The 22,051-nt window shown below is 40.2% G+C and overlaps 1 protein-coding gene across 8 annotated transcripts in view; it reads left to right on the top strand.

Moving 5' to 3' along the window:
* Window positions 1-19,979, top strand: part of EIF2AK4 (eukaryotic translation initiation factor 2 alpha kinase 4) — a 98,652-nt gene extending 78,673 nt beyond the window's left edge. For 6 of the 8 annotated variants that reach the window (XM_078448485.2, XM_078448484.2, XM_078448487.2 and 3 more), the window contains 10 exons: window positions 1,559-1,666; window positions 2,282-2,410; window positions 3,899-3,985; window positions 10,771-10,883; window positions 13,335-13,393; window positions 14,312-14,409; window positions 15,624-15,692; window positions 16,239-16,283; window positions 19,123-19,241; window positions 19,744-19,979. In XM_078448485.2, the coding sequence (XP_078304611.2) occupies window positions 1,559-1,666; window positions 2,282-2,410; window positions 3,899-3,985; window positions 10,771-10,883; window positions 13,335-13,393; window positions 14,312-14,409; window positions 15,624-15,692; window positions 16,239-16,283; window positions 19,123-19,241; window positions 19,744-19,801 (885 nt within the window). In that variant the 3' untranslated portion in view covers window positions 19,802-19,979. Of the gene's footprint in view, window positions 1-1,558; window positions 1,667-2,281; window positions 2,411-3,898; window positions 3,986-10,770; window positions 10,884-13,334; window positions 13,394-14,311; window positions 14,410-15,623; window positions 15,693-16,238; window positions 16,284-19,122; window positions 19,242-19,743 lie in introns of those variants that run through there. The other 2 variants (XR_013556251.2, XM_078448490.2) reach the window with 2 other exon arrangements.
* Window positions 19,980-22,051: the final 2,072 nt, after the last annotated feature.

Below are 22,051 nucleotides of genomic sequence, written 5' to 3'. Positions count from 1 at the left end.
TCAGGTTCCTTCCTCAGCTTTCTTCAGCATCCCTAGGGTGGGAGGGGTTCCTTGGTCCTGTTTCCCACATGCCTCTACAGGTACTGTTGTGAGGGGTGGGGGAAGTGGCGGGCAACCTCGTTGCTGCTGGATAGCAGAGAAAGTTCCAGTCTCCAACAACTCAGCCTCCTCTACTCTCCCAAGGAGTGTGGACTTCTTACTGCTTGGATGGAGGTGGGCGTCCTGAAATCCTTTGGTTCCTGGCTTCCAGTGACACTGGGAGGTGAGGGGAGGATACTATCTCAGGCAGATAAGAGAGTCCTGGCTCCCACCGAGTCTTCTCTGATGCCACCCCGCTCAGACTTGGTAGGAGAAGGAGGCTCCTTACATCTGGGTGAATGTGTAGGCCCCTACTCAGCCTTTGCTGGTGGGAGCGGGCCTATGCTTTTTCCTTTGGTGTTTGGCTGGAGCAGGGCAGGTGTTTTCTAAACATTTTCTGCCCTGCCAGGTTGCCCCTTTCTTGGTCTAGACAAAGCAGGTTTTCCTGGGGGCTTTTTTTTGTCGGTTCTCCTTGGCATTTCTGGGTTGTCAGCTTCTCCAGCACCCAATCCAAGAAACATGAAGCAAAGACCGAATCCAGGGAACTCCCCATGTGTTATTCCCCAGATCCTGTGGTCCCTAGCCAGTCTGCTCCCCTCTCTCCACTTCACAGGCTTCTTACGTTTGTTTTAGAAGTAACGTCCAGGAATTTTAGCTGTACTTGGCAGGAAAAATAGAAGTGTTGCTACCCATCTTGGCCCAGAATCAGAACCTACATATGTAATTTTAAATAATGTAATGACATAAAGTAAGTAAAAAGAAACACATGGGGGATGCCTGGGTGGCTCAGTCGGTTAAGTGTCTGACTCTTGGTCTCAGCTCAGGTCTTGATCTTAGGGTCGTGAACTCAAGCCCTGCACTGGGCTCCACATTGGGCATGGAGCCTGCTTAAAAGAAAAAAAAAAAAAAAAAAGGAAACAGGTGGAATTTATTTTAATATTATCTCTTATCGAACATAGAATCAAAATTTTTAAGCTATTTTACTTTTTTTTTCTAAGCCTTTGCATTCAGTGTATGTTTAACCCAGTATACCCAAAATATTATTTCAACATGTAATCAGACATCTAAATATTATTGAGCTAATCTACATGCTTTTTTTATTCATTCGGAGTCTTTGCAACCTGCGTGTATTTTACATACACAGCACATGTCAATTTAGATTAGCTACATTTCAAATGTCCAAGCCACATGCGGCTAAGTGGCTACCATATTGAACAGGGCAGCTCCAGATGCAACATTGGTTAACATTTTCCTAAAATGGCATGTGTGCTTGCTCCCATGTCTGTCTATCTGTCTGTCTCTCTCTCTCTCTCTCTCTCTCTCTCACACACACACACACACACACACACACACACACACACTCTCTCTTCTGTTGTTGAACCCTTTGATGTTAAGTTGCTGACAAGTGTGTGCCCTTCAGTCATTGCTCATGATCAGTTTCTTCTCTATTTCCTAACCAGAGCTGTGTCTTCCTTCACAGATTCCCCAGTTTAGAGGACCACAGGCTCTGGGGCCAATCCCCACTGCTGTTGGGGTCAGCATAGCTATAGACAAGATATCTGCTGCTATCCTCAACATGGAAGAACCTGTAAGTTCAGTTTTGCTTTCCTGTGGGCTTTGAGTGGTCTTTTCATCTCGTAGTCACTTATATGCAGCCCTGGGTGTGGCAGCAATAGCCCGAGGCCTTGGGAAGCTATCTTTGCCATGATAGACCAGCCTAAGACTTGGCATCCAACCTTGTGTATGTGTCCTTAGCTGTAGCTGAGGGACCTCAGACGCTCCTCTGTCTTCTCCTGGCCGGCCTCACTCTCGACTGTGACACGCTATGTAAATGTGACATGTTCTAGCTGTTAGCAGACTCCTGTCAAAGCCCCTTGTTCAGAAACCCTGCTCTACTCTACAGAGCTATAAACGTTTTTTGGGGTTTTTTTCCTTTGTGTTTCAGACAAGATTAGTTTTCCCAGAGGAAAAGAAGATCTTCTCAACAGCTTAGGATAGTTGAAATAATTTCTTTCTAAAAAAAACTAATATAAAAGTTTTTTGACTGTCATTTTTTTTTTTTTAAGCTAAGTCATTCTGAAGCCAAGCCATGTGCACATCTCTTACTATATAAGATCTCAGGGTGCTCTCTTCACTCAAGCGGTGCCTCCTTCCTAGTGCTGGTCTCGCTTCTCTAAATGTAAGCACTCTGTTTCTCATCCAGGTTACAATCAGCTCTTGTGACCTCCTGGTCGTAAGTGTTGGCCAGATGTCCATGTCCAGGGCCATCAACCTCACCCAGAAACTCTGGACGGTGGGAATCACAGCACAAATCATGTATGACTGGTCGCAGGTAATGAGACAAAAAAAAATGCCCGTGGGTTGAGTGCATGTAGTCACAGCTGCAATGGCAAATCGTCCCCTTCAGCCTTAGACTAGAGTTCCCTCAGACTCTACTTCTCTCTGGTTAGAGTTACTTCCCGTGTTAGCTTCTTATTGCTACAGTGGCAAATCACCGCAGACTTAGTGGTTTAAAACAATACAGGCTTATTACCTCACGTTTCTGGCGTTCAGAAGTCTGATACCAGTTTCACTGGGCTCAAATCAAGGTTCTCCGCTAGGGCTGGATCCTTCTGAAGGCTTTAGGGGGAAAATCCTTTCCCTTGACTTTTCCAGCTCCTAGAGGCCTCTTGCACCCCTCAGCTGTTAGTCCCTTCCTCCACTTTCAAGCTCAGCAGTGTCGAGTTTTCTTTCCTCTCTACCTCTGTTTCTGTCCTTAGATCTCTAACTCTGACCCTCCCATCTCCCTCTCACAAGGCCCACTGTTTCCGCCCAGATCATCCAGAATAATCTCCCTATCTCAAGATCCATAACTCAAAGTTCCTTTTTACCATATAAGGCAACATATTCAGTTGGCAGGGATTAGGCTGGGACATCTTCGCGGGGCCATCCCAACCCACCACACTTCCGAAAGGCACTTCGTGTTTAGCGTGCGTACGTATCCTCAGACCTCCCACAGCAGCCTGCCCTGGGGATGGAAGTGAGGGAGGTGGCACCCCCGAACCTGCTGGCCCCTCAGGAAGGGGGGGGGGGCCTTCAGAGAACATCTGCACTGCCACCAGCTGATCACAGAAGGGCCTGAGCTCCCAGGTAATCAAGTTGCACGCACGATCACCCACACTCAGGTGCCCCGGAGCGTGAAGAGATGCCCAGGGAAACAGCCTCCATTCCTCCTGCTCCTTGCACATCGCCTACCAAGAGGTTTCCAAGGCTGCTGCCGTCCATTTTTGTGAGCGTTATAAAAAGCCTCTTGTTTAGAAGTATGTTGAGCGATAATTTTGAATCGTTGGAGCATCCTCTTGCATTTGTTTCCTTGTTTCATAAACTGTTAGAGAAGAGCTCTTACAGAAACAGGGACTTCCATCCTGCACAGTGACATACGCTGCAGGCATCTCCGCTCGGATGCTCACTTTATGCTTCAGTCCTGCTTCTCACCTTCCACTCTTTTTGCTGCCTTTGCTTCCCTCAGAGGCCTTTTCATTGTGTGTATGTGTATTGTATAATTTTTGGCAACTTCCATCAAGGTTTGGAGCTTTTGAAAACCTGACCACATTGATTGTTCGTGGCCCCTTAGGACAATAGCGAATGTAAGAAAAGCAAGGTTTTATTCTCCTTTGAATTCTTACTCTTCTGGCTTAATATTTGTATCTCCTGAAGTCAGCATGTTTAGTGATTCACTTTGAAAATCTAGCTGAACACAGTGTTTGCAGTCTCCTTAATCACTTGAAGCCGCTGTAGGTGTTCTGTGTTTATTTCACACACTGTGGTTTGTTTGTTTCAGTCCCAAGAAGAACTCCAGGAATACTGCAGACATCACGAAATCACCTACGTGGCCCTTGTCTCAGATAAAGGACGAAGCTATGTCAAGGTACAGACCCAAGGAAATCTTTCACAATTCAACAGATTTTCCAAACTGGGTATTAACTGTGGAGCACCTGACTTCCCACTAAGGCCCTGGCCTTGGGTGTGGGTGGAAATCCATTATTTTATTGGCTGGACCTATTCTTGGAGAAAGACTATAGAGTAAGAGAGAATCTGAATCTGAATCCTTCCCTTCAAGCTTAAAAAATGCAAACACAGTGGCAGTAGCTTTTTCCTACTTTTCTCCCTTTGCTCCTCTTTTCCATCTAAGAAAACAATAATCATCACTACACCGAAATGCTGGTTGGCATAGCCTATGGCTGTTTCCTAATCAGTTTTACTCTGTTGCGTTTAACTTACAAAGCTCATAAATATACCACCTCCTAACCGTTATTTCTGTTTTTGAAGAAAAAAATCAACCTATTTCTCCCCTTTTAAATCTTTGTCAGGTTTTGATATCTGTGTAATGTTGGCTTCATAAATGAATTAGACATCCTCTTCCACTTTGTGGAAGATTTTGTGTAGAATTGGTATTATTTCATCCTCAAATATCTGGTCAGATTCCCCAGTAGAGTCATGTGGGCCTTGATAGAGAGCTATTCTGGTTGCCTGTTTCTGAATAAGTGACTTTTGGTAGTGTAGATCTTTCCCAGAATGTTTCCATTTCATCTAAATTTTCCTATATTTTCTGTCGCTGTCTGTGAGATATGCAGTAATAATCCCCTTTCATTCTTGATATTGTTAATTTATGTCTTACCCCCCAACCCGCCCACACTTTTTCTTTTTTTAACCACTGGTGAGGTAAAAAAAACCCTAGCCTGACTAGAGGTTTATCAATCTTATTTGTATTTTCAGAAAACCAGTGTTTTTATGTTATTGATTTTTCCCTATTTTGTGTTCATTTGTTTTCTATTCTATTGATTTCCACTCTTCATTCTGCACATTTTGGATTTAGTTTATTCCATTTCTAGTTTCTTCAGATAGAACTTTAGGTTAGGGGTAAACTACAGCCCATAGGCCACATCTGGCACACAGCCTATTTTGTATGGCCTGTGAGCTACAAATTTTTTTTACACTCTTTGTTTAAAAAAAAGAAAAAGAAATAGTATGTGACAGAGAGATTGTTTGGCCTGCAAAGCCTAAAATCCTATCTGAGTCTTTGCATTTAAAAAAACAAAAAAGGCACCTGGCTTGGACCACTGATTTTAGATTTTACTTTTCTAAGTAGAACTATTTAATGCTATAAATTTCACTCTAAGTACTGCATTAGTTGCATCCCACACATTTTTATATGTAGTGCTTTTATTTTCATTTAGTTCAGAATTTTTTTTTTTTTTTTTTTTTTTTTTTTAAGTAGGCTTCACATCCAGCATGGAGCCCAATGCCTGGCTTGAGCTCACAATCCTGAGATCAAGATCTGAGCTGAGATCAAGAGTCGGATATTTTTATTTTTTTAATAGTTCAGGATACTTTCTGGGGCACCTGGGTGGCTCAGTCGGTTAAGCGTCCGACTTCAGCTCAGGTCATGATCTCGCGGTCCGTGGGTTCGAGCCCCGCATCGGGCTCTGGGCTGACGGCTCAGAGCCTGGAGCCTGCTTCCAATTCTGTGTCTCCCTCTCTCTCTGCCCCTCCCCCGTTCATGCTCTGTCTCTCTCTGTCCCAAAAATAAATAAACGTTAAAAAAAAAAAAAAAAAATTAAAAAAAAAAAATAGTTCAGAATACTTTCTGATTTCTTTGGTTATTTCTTCTTTGTTCCATGGGTTACTTCCAGATATTTGGGTATTTTCCAGCTATCTTTCTTTAAGGATTTCTAATGATTTAATTCCTTTGCGATCAAAGAACATACATATTCTATATGATTTCAGTCCTTTTAATTTTACTGAGTCATGGTTTAAAGTAAAACAATGGTCTGTTACTGTGATGTTTCATGTACACTTGAAAAGAATGTGTATTCTGCATTGTTAGGAGGAGTGTTTGATAAATATCAGGTCACATTAGATGATGATGTTGCCCAAGTGTTCTGTATCTTTACTAATCATTTTGTCTACATGTTCAATCAGTTACTGAGAGAGGAGTATTGAAATCTCCAGCTATCATTGTAGATTTATCCATTTCTCCAAAAGTTTTATCAGTTTTTGCATTTTGAAGCTCTGGGATTTGGTGAATGCACATTTAGAATTTTATATGTTTTATGAATTGACCTCTTTATCATTATGAAATGTTCTTCTTATCCCTGATAACACTTCTTGTTCTGAGGTCTTTTGGTTAGTGTTTGCATGACATGTCTGTTTCCATCCTGTGTCTTGAAGTGCGTTTCTTAGAGACAGTCAGCAGTTGAGTTGTGCCTTTTTATCCACTCTGACAATTCCTGCCTTTTAATTGGAATTGTTAGACATTAATTTGTAATGCAGTTAGCGAAATGGTTGGGTTTAAATCTGCCATTTTACTATTTGTTTTCTGATTATTCCATCTGTTCTTTTTTCCATTTTTGTCTTTTCATGCCTTCTTTTTAGGTTGATATCTACTATTTTACTGACCATTACTCGTTTTTGGTGAGACTGTTTTTGTGACCTCTCTAGGGTTTGCAATATACATACACCTTTAACTTAACACATTCTACCTTCAAAAAATGTTATATGCCTTTCTCTTATCGTGTAAGAACCTTATAAGAATACTTCCATTTCCCTTCTCTCATTCTTTGTGCTGTTGTTGCCAAATATTTTTCTTACATATATTGTAAAGTCCACAATACATTGTTACTATTTTGGCTTTAATTAGTTATTTTTTAAAGAGGTTTTTGTTTTGGGTTTTTTTAGAGAGGTTTTTAAAATAAGGGGGGAAATGTCTTTTATATTTACCCACATAGTTACCATCTCTTGTACTACTGATTCCTTTGTTGAGGAAGACATCATTCTGATTTCATTTTCCTTCTGCCTGAAGAATTTCCTTTAATATTTCTGGTCCAAGCAGGTGTGCTGGTCATGAGTTGTCTCAGTTGTTATTGGTCTGAGAAAGTCTTCACCCTCATTTTTGAAAGATGTTTTTGCTAGATATAAAATTCAACATTTACATTTTTTTCATTTTGCACTTTGAAGAGGTGTTTTACTGTCTTCTGAGCTGATCACCGTTTCTGTTAAAGTCTGCTTTGATCCTCTGAATATGATTTTTTTTATTTTCTGGCAGCTTATAAGATTTTCATTTGTCACTGGTTTTCTGCATTTTGAATATGGTTTACCTCAGTGTGGTATTCTCTATATTCTAATACTTGGTATTCGTAGATAGGACTTCTTTGAACTGTAGATTTGTAGTTCTCATGAAATTTAGAAAATTTTCAGACATTATTTCCTCAAATATTTTTCTGTCCCTTTTCCTCTTTTACTTCTAGGACTCCAATTACAGTATGTTAATTATCTGATATTGCCCCACACCTCATTAAGTCTCTCTTTGTTTTGTCCCTCCCCCCCCCCCCCCATGCTTTATTCTGGATCATTCACTGATCTTTCTGCAATATCTTACATGCTATTAATCCCACTGCATTTCTTATTTCGGATATTGTATTTTTCCATCTTTATAAGTTATATTTGGATCTTTAGGTCTTCCATTTCTCTCTTACGGTTTTTGTTGCCTTTATATTTTTTATAAGATTTAAAACAGTCATTCTAAGGTATCTGTCTACTAATTCCATAATTTCTGAGACATTTCTCTGTTTCTGTCGTTTCTCCTTGCTGTGAGTCCTATTTTCTTGCCACCTTGCATGCCTAGTAATTTTGGATTGGTTGTGGACATGATGAATTTTACCTTTTTGGAAATACTGCTGGGCTTTGTTCTGGGGTATAGTTAAAATACTTGAATTGTTTGATCCTTTCCAGGCTGGGTGTTAAGCTTTGTTAGGGCAGACCAGGGCCGTGTTTAGCTCTGAGTTGACCCATTACTAATAAGGCAGTATCGCCTGGGTGGCTCAGTCGGTTGAGCATCTGACTTCGGCTCAGGTCATGATCTCATCGTTCCTGAGTTCAAGCCTCACATCAGACTCTGTGCTGACAGCTTAGCGCCTGGAGCCTGCTTTGGATTCTGTGTCTCCCTCTCTCTGCCCCTCTCCCACTTGTGCTCTGTCTCTATCTCTCAAAAATGAACAATAAAAAAAAAGTTTAAAAGTTAAAAAAAATTTTTTTTTAGGTTTATTTTTGAGAAAGAGTTGTTGCTTGTTGTCTAATGTCTGAAAAATCTTATGTGTTTTGTCGGGTTTTCTAACTGTTGAAGGCAGGAAGGCAGTTCTTGGAGTAGTTTATCCTTTTAGGGAAGATTTGCAAGTCCCCACTACTAGTCTGCTGGTTAGTCACAAAATTATTTTTTTTTTAATGTTTATTTTTGAGACAGAGACAGAGCATGAACGGGGGAGGGTCAGAGAGAGGGGGAGACACAGAATCCGAAGCAGGCTCCAGGCTCTGAGCTGTCAGCACAGAGCCCGACGCGGGGCTCGAACTCACGGGCTATGAGATCATGACCTGAGCTGAAGTCGGACACTTAACCGACTGAGCCACCCAGGCGCCCCGTCAAAATTAGAAATGCCCTTAAGAACTACTCATCAGGCCTCTTCCAGAGTAGTGATTGCTCCTGCAGTAGTACCGAGAGATGACCATCAAGCCTTTGCTGGGTAACTCGTGTCATAAGACAGTGCTATAATGCTGAGCAAATTTTAAAAACCTGAATTAGTCTCCTTCCCAAAATCTAACGCTCAATGTCTTAGTTCTGTCTTCTTGAGTAGTCGCAATAGCCAGTCTAATTCTTCCTCCTTCTCTCAACTACCTTCAAATAAATTCTAGGAGACCAGAGACTGCCATGCCACTCTATCCTCATGGCTGGTGTAAAAAAAATTTTTTTAACGTTTATTTATCTTTGAGAAAGACAGAGAGAGACAGAGTACGAGTCAGGGAGAGGCAGAGAGAGGAAAACACAGAATCCAAAGCAGGCTCCGGGCTCTGAGCTGTCAGCACAGAGTCTGATGTGGGGCTCGAACCCACAAACTGTGAGATCATGAACTGAGCCAGGGTCGGATGCTTAACCAACTGAGCCACCCAGGCTCTCCCTCTTTTCTGGCTTAAACATTCTGGTTACTTAAGCCATTTCTCTTAACATGATTTCCCAGATTCTTGACCCTCCTAGTTAAGCTCCCCTAGACACGCTTGCTTAATGTCTGTCTTTAAATGTGATCCTAGAATTCTACACAGCACTCTAAGCATATTCTGACTAAATGAGAATGCTCTCTGACCTCCCTCAATCCAGATACCATATTTCTCCTAATGGAGCTTACTAGTGACCTCTTAGCAACCCTGTGGCTCTTGGGCTTATACTGAACTTATCAGCTAAAATTCATTGGCCTTTTAACAGTTATCACCATGTCTGGCTGGCCACCTACAATGAAGGCTTCAATTACAGGATGTCATATTTATCTCCATATTTACCTCCATTATCTCACATTTAATGGAGATAAATTGTTCATTCTAGAACATTGTTTCAGCCTGTCCAGCTCTTTCCAATCCTGTATCACCTTCATATTTGAAGGGCAAGACATCACTTCATTCACCTAGTCAACAAATGCATTTTAAGTATTAACAGTGTAGAAGGGATGGAATTTAAGATCCTAAAGGATACAGTGACATTTAAGCCTCAGGCCCTCCTGTGAAGTATCCTATAATCTGGTAGGGAACATAACACATTTGTGCACGATTATGAGTTAGAAAATGCTAAATGCCATTAGAGTCCTACAGAGAACGTTCAATGAGGGTTCATCACCACCTGGGAGAGGACTTCAGAAGTAGCAGAGAAGTCTTCAGGGTAGAGGTGGGGTTTATGCTGGACCCTCATGGATGGGTAGCATATAGGTACGTGCTGAAAGGACCTTTTAAGCATAAGGAATAGCAAAGGTAATGGTAATTCTTTGACCCGCCTGTTCCAAAGTCAGAGGGAGGCCAGCAAAGAACTATTGTGGTATTATCCTGAATAAGTCTACTTTGGATGAAGCAGAAACATTGCAAAGAAGGGGTACTTCAGGAGAGACTGGTTTTAGCTAGATCATGGGGAGCAAAATGCCCACCGAGGAATTTAGATTTTATGTAGCAGCTCGAGACCTGTCTCAGGGGCCTCCAGAGCATCTATTTTCTACAGAAGGGGACATCAGAGTTGTATGTGAAAAACATTAATCTGCAGGTACGTGTAGCATGGAATGGAGTGAGGGGAAACTGAAGACAGGGATAGCAGTGCGAACAATATAAAGCTATTCTAAGCCAAGGCCACTTCATGGCCAGTGAAGATGAAAGGTATCATAAAAAAATGGGATAACAGGACTTAGGTTTGGAGTGGGGGTTGGGGAGGGGGTGGAAACTTGGTGACTGACCAGGGGATATTTAAGGGGAAGAAAATGTGAAAGAAATGAAATAGGAGCTGGTTAGTCTTGCCCCCCCCCCCCCACCCCCTTTTTAAACTCTATCACCAGTGATAAGCTTTTCTAGTCTATACCAGAGTTTCTCAAAGCCACAGTGACGTTTGGGGCCAGATAATTATGGGGGCTGCTGTTCTGGGCACTGTAGGATGTTGAACAGCATCCCAGGCCTCTCTCTGCAAGATGTTGGTAGCACCCTCTATAGATGTCACAACCAAAACTTGTCTCCAAACATCGCCAGCTGTCCTGTGGTGAGCAAAATTGCCTCTGGTCGAGAACCACCAACCTGAACTGTTGACTTCATTTTGTACTCGGGTTCAGAAATTGATGGATCTATTTCATTCTTTTTAAGGTTAAGTCTTTTGAGAAGGAAAGGCAAACAGAGAAATGCGTGCTGGAGTCTGATCTTATAGACTATGTTGTGCAGAAACTCAGGACTAAAGTCAGTGATGAAAGGACTATCAGGTAACAAAGGCCCAGAAAACCAGCTGTGATACCTGTAGAACTTCCGTGCCTTTTTTAGAAAAATCAATTTGATCCTTTTGGGAAATAAAGATTCATCAGGATAACTTTTAATGGACCATTCTGTTGCTTCTGAAGAACTCAAGAGTTGAAGTATACGATCCCCTGTATAAGACTAATCCTACTTTCAGTGTTCCTTTCTCATAACGTGTCAGAGAATGCTTTATCAGTTTGAAAGTCCTCAGGAGCCAGAATTATCTTACTTGGTCTGTTATGCAGCAAATTTTGGTAGTATTTTGTCAATATATTTGAAAGATCTAATATATTCTGGGAAAAGATCTCATATTAAATGTACACTGGCTCAACTCTCTGGATAGGAATTTAACAAAGTTAAGAACCTTAAAAATTAAAAAGAAAGACCCACTAATAGCACTTTCAGGAATTTATAGCAAAAATTATCCCATGGGGGTATGTGAAAGATGTCTATCATGGCATTGTTTATAACAGCAGTTCCAAACTTTTTGGCCTTAGAAGCCCTTTATATCCTTAAAAATTATTTGAGGGCATCAAAGAATGTTGTTTATGTGGGTTGCATCTATCAGTAATTTGGTAGAATTAAAATGAATATTTTAAAAATATTTTTTTAAATAAACCCATTACATGCTAATCTAAATGACATATTTTAATGAAAAATAACTATTTTCCAAAACCAAAGAAATTTAAGAAGAGCAACACTTTCATCTTTTTACAGATAAAGAGACAAAAATGGAAAAAAAATGCATTAACACTTTGATAGAAAAAACTAGATTGTCATCTGCTTCTGCATTCAATCGGTTGTGCTATCACCCATCATACAGTCTCTGGAAAATTCCAGGATACACTTGTGAGAGGATGAGCATAAAAAAAAGAGAGAAGTAACATTTTAGGATTGTGGTGAAAATTATCTTGACCTTACAGACCTCTGAAAGGGTTCGGGGGCCTCCAGAGGTCCCTGGACCACACGCTGAGAAATCTCTCACTTATAGTATCACAAAATCGATTCTAGAAGATTGTCTGGATTATAGTAATATAGTGAAATGCTATGCAGCCTTCAAAAATGATGATTCTAGGGGCCAGGCCTGACTGGCTCAGTCAAAAGAACATGTGACTCTTGATCTCAGGATTATGAGTTTGAGCCCCATATTGGACACAGAGTTTACTTAAAAACAAAATTTTTTTTTAAATGTTGATTCTAGTAAAGCTGAATTTATTGACATGGAAGGATGTCCATAGACAACATATACGATCCTATTTTTCTTAATCAAAATACACAGTCCACATTAGGCTGGAATGACGTACCAAATTTTTAATTGTAGTTATTTCTGGTTAGTGGGATTACAAGGGATCCTAATTTTCTTAAGGCTTTTTTTTTTTTTTTTTTAAATAAATGTGTAACTTTTACATATATGCTCATAATCAGAAATACCTTTTTTGGCTTCTATCAGTGATTCTCAAGTAGGGGACACTTGGCACTGTTTGCAGACATTTCTGGTTGTTAGAACTGGGGGGTGCTGCTAGTATCTAGGAGGGATCAGGGGTGCTGCTGCTTCTACAGTACATGGGACTGACCACCCAGACCGCCAACCAAGAGTTATCTGGCCCCGAATGTCAATAGTGCCAACGGTGAAAAATCCTGGCTTCTATAAGATAAACATTCTTACTCTCTTCTCCTTCCCTCACCCTGCTTGAATAAATTCCCATCTGCACCTAGCTTGAATAAGTTCACCATCACGCTTTCTCTGAAGGCATATAATGTTCTGGAAGTCACCAGATATTAGAATTATGGATTTTAAAAAATAGAGGTTTAGAAAGCATAAAATACTCAACTAATTAATAGTACAGGTGAACATTAAGACACTTAAAAGGCCAGATGGGATTCAGTTTTAGCAGGGAAAGGTTTAAAATCTTTCTTCCATGTGCGTGATTACTTCCAGGTTTTCCCCGAGAGAACTATTATGTCTCTCAAAGGCTATAAACTAATTCAGTCTTTAAAAGAATGTCCATTCACAGCTTTTGAAAGAATCTCCTTGTTTACTAAATGTTCTCCTGTGGGAGATCACCAAGGTTGCTGCCATAATAAAGGTGGGGCATGCCATTGCTAATGTTTCCTTGTATTGTGAGGGGGGCGGAAAGAACGCCCATTATATTTCATTGAAATTAGCTTCTTATGTTGAGCCAGGATTTCAGACATAGCTGAATACATCAAAAGGTTGTCTTTAGGCATTTGTTAATCTGAAATGACATCCTTTATAATTTTTACTTGCTGTTGACCAAACGCAAAATTAAGTTCAAGTTTTGTTATTTTTCTTCCACTAATAACCACCATTTAGTTTTTACACTTAATAGAAAAAATGGCTCACTTTATCTGTGTTTTGCTTTATTGACTGTTTTGTAATTGTTTTTGTTTGTTTTTAGAGAAGCTTCCGATAATCTTGCAGTGCAAAATCTGAAGGGGTCATTTTCTAATGCTTCAGGTATTTACTAATTATGATCTGAACATAATCGTGCTGTGTGTGTGCGTGCGCGTTTGCGGTAAGCACTAATGACTGTGCTGCCTCCTTGCTGCATCAGAAATATATCTTGAAAGTAACATATACTGTTAAATGTACCAGCTGGAATTTTTCTCTGTGCTTTGAAACCCACATCCTAGAAAAAGATGGGAAGTCTGGTGATTCCTCTGATCCTAATACATCCCTGTCTTACTGTCTTATTTTCACAACTGGTTTAATCTTCTTTTGGCTCGGTTTATTGTACAGATTAAATGTGGGTAATTTTCCTGGAAATCTTCCCCACACAGAAGATTGAAGAATAATATGTTGAAATCCCTTGAGAAAGACACTGTGCATCCATTTTGTTTTCCTGAAAGCCAAGAGGAGCAGTGGTGATAGTTAAATCTTTAGTTTCACCACATCTACCAACCTTACTGAAAAAGCAATGTCCCGAGCATTGTCCACAAGACGACTTATTTGGCTTTCAACAGAACTGGGTCTTTTTGGTTCGTTTCTGCTAGCATTGACTTTCTGCCACTGTCGGTTTTCAAATACTTTCAGGAATTTAGAATTTGAGGGATAGTTAAGTGTGATTTTTTTTTTTTTTCCTTAAGGTCACCAGGTTTTGGTGACAAATATAGCCTCCCTGTGCCTTAGTCACCTTCCACCCCACCTCCCCCTTGAGGAGAGAAGCCTGGTAATTTTGACAAAAGCATCAGGGTTCTGGGCTCCTCCAGGTCAAGTGCAGGTAGTTTTAGAGATGGAAAACCAAGCGCAGACAGAACCTAGCCCATAGAATGACACCAGGGCGGCTTCTACGAATATCCCTGCCATCTCCGTGGTGTGTTACAGAAAGTGGGTGGGATCAGTTAAGACCATACATTCTGAAACTCTCTGTTTCAGGTTTGTTTGAAATCCATGGAGCCGCTGTTGTTCCCATTGTGAGTGTGATCGCCCCAGAGAAGCTGTCAGCCAGCACTAGGAGGCGGTATGAAACTCAGGTACACAGTTGCCTCAGCTTTCTCGTGTAAGCTACAAAGGAGGAAGAAAATAGGAAAGGAAGTTAAGAAACAGAGTTTCCTGGAAATATTTTCCTCCTCACGTCCGTAACTTGGTGGCTTCTGAAAATTCATCAACTCAGAGCTATCTCTGGTGTTAGGATTCTGCCCCATTTGCCCTCCAAAGAGGCATCCGTGTATGTTGTGGGCACCTAGAAGCACCTACTGTCAGTTATTAGATCTAAACAAAGACTTTCTGGTCTATGTCTAATGGCAGAAAGGGTTGGGTTTTGTTCTGAATAACAAAGCACATGAGATCTGTTCCAAGACTTGGGGCAGGTTTCTGTCTGCATACATGTTTTTGCTATCTGCTATATGCCGGATTTGGTGTGAAATACCATGTAAAATTTAAAAGACATATGGCATGGCCCAATCCTCAGAGTTTATAAAACCTTAGAAGCATATGCAGGATACAGTTGGGAGACCAACAGAGGAAAAGTAACAGAATGCTGCATTAGGCACACTGAATAGGAGTGTTAGGAGTGTGCTACATACAGACACAGGGGCGGGGTGGAGAGCAGTGTCTGCACGGATGATAGACCAAGGCCTCCTGGAGGGAATCCCTGATGGATTTAAATAGGTAGGGGAAAGAAATAAGGGCAGTCCTCGCACTCATGAGCCCGGTCAGGACACTGGCCTAACTTGGGAAGTGAGTGAGTGTTACAGAACAGTCATTATGTAGAAATGCGTTTAGACAAATATAAAAGATGATCTCATTTTGCTATGCTCTCCTGGCTGTTTCTCAGGATGTTGGATGGTGACGCATTTTCACATCTTTCTGTTGCTTTCAGCCCCCTTGAGTTCCGTGTCCTCACTGCTGTCACCTTCTTCTTTTTCCAAATGTAGCTTAATAATAAAATCCTCCTGCTCCCATGCACAGTTTTAGTGCCCTGAGCTTAATGCTAAACAACTAAGTAGGTGGAGCATTAAATTATCAAAACAGACTATAAAATCTCATTTCCCCTGAGATCAGGATAGACTAAGCACTCATCTTTCCGGGGTGGGTTGAGAACAAGTCCTTAGATAAATCTTTGGGAGCCCTTCTAGGCCTTAGTTTGTCACTCGTGATGGATGGTTTCCTACAATAAGAAATAAAATGGCAAGAAAGATGGTTTGGGTTGGCAGCTTCTGAATTCTGACAGGTTTTCTTGTTTTAGGTACAAACCCGACTTCAGACCTCCCTTGCCAACTTACATCAGAAAAGCAGTGAAATTGAAATTCTGGCTGTAAGTCTCTTTCTTTAACATTTTGAGAATTGTCCTGTTTTTAAAGTTGTTTCCTCAGAGGTCAGGCCATTTATGCTCATTGTGCACAGTATTGGGTTCCAGGCCTTTTATCACTGATATGAACCACATGCAATCTAAATCTGTAAAAACTGGGGAGAAAACTGAAGGTTCTGTGTTTGTTTCTCCTGTTTTCTTCCTCTGAAAGATGGCGGGGGGGGGGGGGGGGGGGGGGGGCAGGGGGAATAAAAACAAAATCACCCTTTTCCTAAAATGTTTCAGACCTTTGCCTCATTAAAAATATACTGAGTGCAGAAAGTAGCAGCAAGCTTCTGGGGTGTAACATGTGAGGACCAGAGATATTTGTTTTCCAGTGCTGACCTCTTACCGTTGCATGGTTCATCTAAGTGTGCTTTATTTTATAGCACAGTCGTGTCCCAGACTCTGCCAACCCTATTCATGTTGCTCCCTCCAAACAACACGATTGTCAGGCAGTATGTGCTGCTTTGGGTTCCTTGACAGATAACCTACATTTTTGTGTATCGACAGGTGGATCTACCCAAAGAAACCATCCTACAGTTTTTATCATTAGAGGTAAGCAAGATGAACTCTTGTGCATTATGGCCTTTAAAATTCCGAAGTTTGGGTGTTAATTTGCCAAAACAAAATTAAAATGGCATTATTTTCTTAGTGATACTGAGTATTTTTTGACAGTTCCAGGAATTCAATAACATTGTTCTTTTATGTGACATATATATTACTGAATCAGATTTTGAGAGAATCATACTTTTCTAGTGACTTTCTTTTAAATTTCAGAGAATATTTCAACACCCTGTATTTTTACTGCACACCTCATATTTTTACTGTGTATCAGGCTCTAGCAGGCCTTGCTCTAAGCATGATTTTTTTTTTAATTTTTTAAAAATTTACATCCAAATTAGCATATAGTGAAACAATGATTTCAGGAGTAGATTCCTTAATGCCCCTTACCCATTTAGCCCATCCCCCTGCCCCACAACCCCTCCAGTAACCCTCAGTTTGTTCTCCATATTTATGAGTCTCTTCTGTTTTGTCCCCCTCCTTCTTTCCCTTCCCTTATGTTCATCGGTTTTGTCTCTTAAAGTCCTCATATGTGTGAAGTCATATGATTTTTGTCTTTCTCTGACTAATTTCACTTAGCATAATACCTTCCAGTTCCATCCACATAGTTGCAAATGGCAAGATTTCATTCTTTTTTATTGCCGAGTAATACTCCATTGTGTGTGTGTATGCACATACCACGTCTTCTTTATCCATTCATCCATCGATGGACATTTGGGCTCTTTCCAAACTTGGGCTACTGTCAGTAGTGCTGCTATAAACATGGGGGTGCATGTGTCCCTTTGAAACAGCACACCTGTATCCCATGGATAAATGCCTAGTAGTGCAATTGCTGGGTCATAGGATAGTTCTATTTTTAGTTTTTTGAGGAACCTCCATACTGTTTTCCAGAGTGGGTACACCAGCTTGCATTCCCAAGCATTTTTCAAATATTAACTCCTTTAATCATAACAAACTCGAGATAGGTACTGTTAACCCATTATATAAATAAAAAGCAGCATTTTACATTTTATGGTGAATGGAAGAAGAGATACTAAGTATCTTTAAAAAAAAATTTTTTTTTGAGAGAGAGCACACAAGCAGGGGAGAGGGGCAGAGGGAGAGAGAATCTTAAGCAGGTTTCCACGCTTAGCATGGAGCCCAACCTGGGGCTCAATCCCACGATTCTGGGCTCATGACCTGAGCCAAAATCAAGAGTCAGACCCCCAACCGACTGAACCACCCAGGTGCCCAGAAATATAAAATACCTTACTCGAGGTCGACCTACTAGTAATTAGCAGAGACAGAATTTGAACCTAGACAGACTAGTAAAATCTATACTCTTAACCTCCATACAATGCTGTCTCAGACCTTCATTACAACTAGGGAAGCTTATTTGTAGAACTAGAACTATGTATTTTTATAAAAATTAAGTCAAGAATTAAGTGTAAGTTTTTATAGGTAGCACTAAAAACAAGCAATCTGATTTAAAAATGGACATAGGACCCAAATAGACATTTTTCCAAAGACATACAGATGGCCAACAGACACATGGAAAGATGCTCAACATCACCCATCATCAGGGAAATGCAAATCAAAACTACAATAAGATAGCTAAATGGAATAAACCAGAGAAAGACAAATTTCATGATTTCATTCATATGTTGAATTTAAGAAACAAAGCAAATAAGGAAAAAAAAAAAAAAGACTAAGGAACACTCTCTAGTTAAGAGAACTGATGGTTACCAGACAAGGGGTGGATAGGTACAATCGGTGAAGGGGATAGAGTACACTTACCATGATGAGCATGGAATATGTATAGAAACGTTAAATCACTATATTATACACCTGAAACTAATACTGTATGTTAACCATACTGGAATTAAAAAAGTAAAAAACACTTTTATTTATTTTTGAGAGAGAGCACGATCAGGGACAGGGCAGGGAGAGAATCCTAAGCAGGCTGTGCACTGCCAACTCGAAGCCTGATGCGGGCTTGATTTCACAGTGAGATCATGACCTGAGCCAAAATCAAGAGTCAGATGCTCAATGGACTGAGCCACCCAGGTACCCCCAAAAAAGTTTTTTTTATAAGTAGCCTTTAATATCAAATAGCCTAAAACTTCTAAAAAGTTGAATAAGCATTTCTTCAAATGTATATTATTTTGAGAGAGCACGAGTGGGGGAGGGGCAGAAAGAGGGAGTCACAGAACCTGAAGCAGGCTTCAGGCGCTGAGCTGTCAGCACAGACCCCGACATCGGGCTCAAACCCATGAACAGTGCGATCATGACCTGAGGTGAAGCTGGAGGCTTAACTGACTAAGCCACCCAGGTGCCCCTGAATAAGCATTCTTAAGGTAACAAACTTCAATCATAGCTGCAGGTGATTTTTTTTAACATCCTATCAAAGAATACTTTTTTGTCAACTCTGTGTTTAGTCACAGATTAAATTAGATGAAAAAAATGAACTTTGCCCCCAAAGTAACATTTGATACATTTTTCTCTTGTCATCTTGTAAATAAGCATATACCACTGTGCTGGCAGTTACTGCTTTATGCTCCACTCAAATGGATGCACACAGAGGTGTTATTTGCATTTTACACAAAATAAATCAGTAATAACTGGTCTAAAGTCATGTAGCACACTATGGCATTGCTCAGCAGGATCTAAAAAGGAGTCTTGTACAGAAAAATCGGTGCTTCAAAGGAAAAACCCCAACAATCTCCCACCAGTTTTATCTGTAAGTGATTTTTTGCAGTACACTTAAATGGCATTGGCATTTCATTAGTGACCCAGAAAAAGCCAGTGAATAAACACTAGGACCTGTCATTAAGTCTTATCTATTTTTTCCTAGTGGGATGCTGATGAACAGGCATTTAATACAACTGTGAAGCAGCTGCTGTCCCGCCTGCCAAAGCAAAGATACCTCAAATTAGTCTGTGATGAAATTTATAACATCAAAGTAGAAAAAAAGTAAGTTACCACTTAGAATACGTATTGCAGGTTTCAGTGTGGGTTAAAACTCAAGGAGGGATTTCGAAATGGCATATTTTATTGTCTTGTCGAGTTGTGATGGCTGATAAGCGATTATGTTGGAATGGCACCTGATAACCAGTAAGGCTTGCTCAGGACTATGAATCAGTCATGATTTGTCAATAACAAAACCCAGCAGTCCCTGGGGTAGCAATCCCACTTCGAATCTTCATCACCCAGGTAACTCCTACGAATGTCTAAATGAAAGGGAAATGCTGTGACTAGTGTGCTGTAGATGTCCTCGTCAGAATGCCATTCATTACCAGCTGCTTAAAAGGCATGGTGTCCCCCTTATGTAGGATCCTATACTACAGACCCTTGCCCATCACCACTTCTGTAAAACTTAGTTTTTTCAATGACTAGCCTTACACTAAGCATTCTAAATTTGTTATTAACTTTGTTCTTCACCCATTATATTGATCCTACCTTTTCTCTTTTGCAGGGTATCTGTGTTATTCCTGTATAGCTACAGAGATGACTACTACAGAATTTTATTTTAATCCTAAAGAATGGTCATTATCTTGTTGAAAGACAGGAGCTTATACTATGAAATGTTGTACATTCACTGTAATTTAAACTTTACATTCTAAGAAGGTGTCCCACAAAGTTGAGCTTTGTAAGTTTTTCATGTGTAATATATAAATTTATCTTTTTGAATATAATAAATGCTTTCATATATCTGCTGCTTTTAAATTGCAAATCCATTAACACTGAAGGTTTTGTGGAGCTAGAACACAAGAAAACAGCCACTTTTTTTCTTAATCCTAATGACTAAGCACATGACTATGCCCAAACCACCCCAAAAAGGTCCACACCAAGAAATGTAGTAATTAAAACAGCCAAAAAGTAATGTACAAGAGAAAACAGTTACATACAAGGGAAACCCTGTAAGGCTACTGGCTAATTTTTCACCAAAAGCTTTGCAGGCCAGAGGGAGGGACATGATATATTCAAAGTGCTGAAAGAAAACCTGCAGCCACAAATACTCTATCCAGCAAGGCTATCCTTCAGAATAGAAGGAGAGAGAGTTTCTCAAACAAAAGCTAAAGGAATTCATGACCACTAAACCAGCCCTACAAGATGTGTTAAAGGGGACTCAGTGGAAAGGAAAGACCATATAGACAGAAGAAAAGTAGAAAGCACAAAAGCATAAAATTAAGTTTATCTATAAAAATTAGTAAAGGGATTCACAAAATAAAAGGATGTAAAGTATATCCCAAATACCTAGAATGTGGGGAGAGGAGTAAACAATGGGTTCAAACTTAAGTGAACAACAACTTAATATAGATTGCTATATGCACAAGAAATGAGATACTAACTACTAACCTAATGGTAACCACAAATCAAAAACCAGTAATAGGCAAAAAGTAGAAAAAAGAATATGTCTAAGGAAAGCCAGCAAACCGTGAGAGGAGATTAAGAAAGAAAGTACAAAATGAACCATAAAACAAGTGACAAAATGGCAGTAAGTACATACCTATCAATAATTACTTTGTAAATGGACTACAGGCTCCAATCAAAAGACACAGGGTGTTGGGGCACCTGGGTGGCTCATTCAATTAAGTGTCCAACTCTTGATCTTGGCTCAGGTTACGATCTCATGGTTTGTGAGATGGAGCTCTTCCACTGGGCTCTGTACCGAGCAAGGAGCCTGCTTGGGATTCTCTCCCCCTCTCTCTGTAACTCCCCTACACCTCAAGTGTGCACACACTATCTCTCAAATAAACTTAAAAAGAAAAGGGGCCCCTGGGTGGCTTAGTCAGTTAAGTGTCTGACTTCAGCTTAGGTCATGATCTCATGGTTCCTGAATTCGAGCAGTACATCAGGCTATCAGTTCAGGGCCTGCTTCAGATCCTCTGTCCCTCCCCTGCTTGTGCATGTGCTCTCTCTCTCAAAACTAAACATTAAAAAAAAAATTTAAGTTAAAAAAGACATGGGGTGACAGAATGGATAAAAAGGCAAGGCCCATCTATATGCTGCCTACAAGACAGTTCTGTCTTAAAGGCACCTCCAGATAAAAGTGAAGGGATGGAAAAGCACTTATGCAAATGGAAATAGAAAGCTGGGGTCACAATCCTCATGTTGGACAAAACAGACTTTAAAACAAAGACTGTAATGAGACAAAAACACCACATAATAATAAAGGGGACAATCCAACAAGATGTCACCATTGTAAATATTTATGCACCCAACATGATAGCACCCAAATACATAAAAAGCAGGTAATAACAAAGGAAGTAATCGATAGTAATACAATAATAATAGGGTACTTTAACACCCCACTTACATCAACGGGTAGATAAGACAAAATCAGCAAGGAAACTGGTTTTGAATGATACACTGGGTAAGATGGATCTAACATATATTCATAACATTCCATCCTAGAGCAGCAAAATAAACATTCTGTTCAAGTACACATGGAACACTCTCCAGAACAGATCACATATTAGGCCACAAACAAGCCTCAAGAAACAAATTATACCATGTATCTTTTTCCAACCACAGTGCTAAGAAACTAGAACTCAATCAACCACAAGAAAAAGTCTGGAAAGAGCATAAAACACAGGGAAGTTAAATAACATGCTACTAAACAATGAATGGCTCAACCAAGAAATCAAAGATACACAGAGACAAATCAAAGTGAAAATACAATGGTCCAAAATCTTTGGTGTGGGCAAAAGCTGTTCTAAGAGGTAAGTTTATACCAATACAGGTCTACATCAAGAAAAATCTCAACCTAACCTTACACC

This window comes from Panthera onca, chromosome B3, assembly GCF_046562875.1.
Source record: "Panthera onca isolate mPanOnc1 chromosome B3, mPanOnc1 haplotype 2, whole genome shotgun sequence".
Lineage (NCBI taxonomy): Eukaryota > Metazoa > Chordata > Mammalia > Carnivora > Felidae > Panthera > Panthera onca.
Note: the sequence above shows the minus strand (reverse complement) of the source record. Positions and strands in the feature narration are given on the sequence as shown.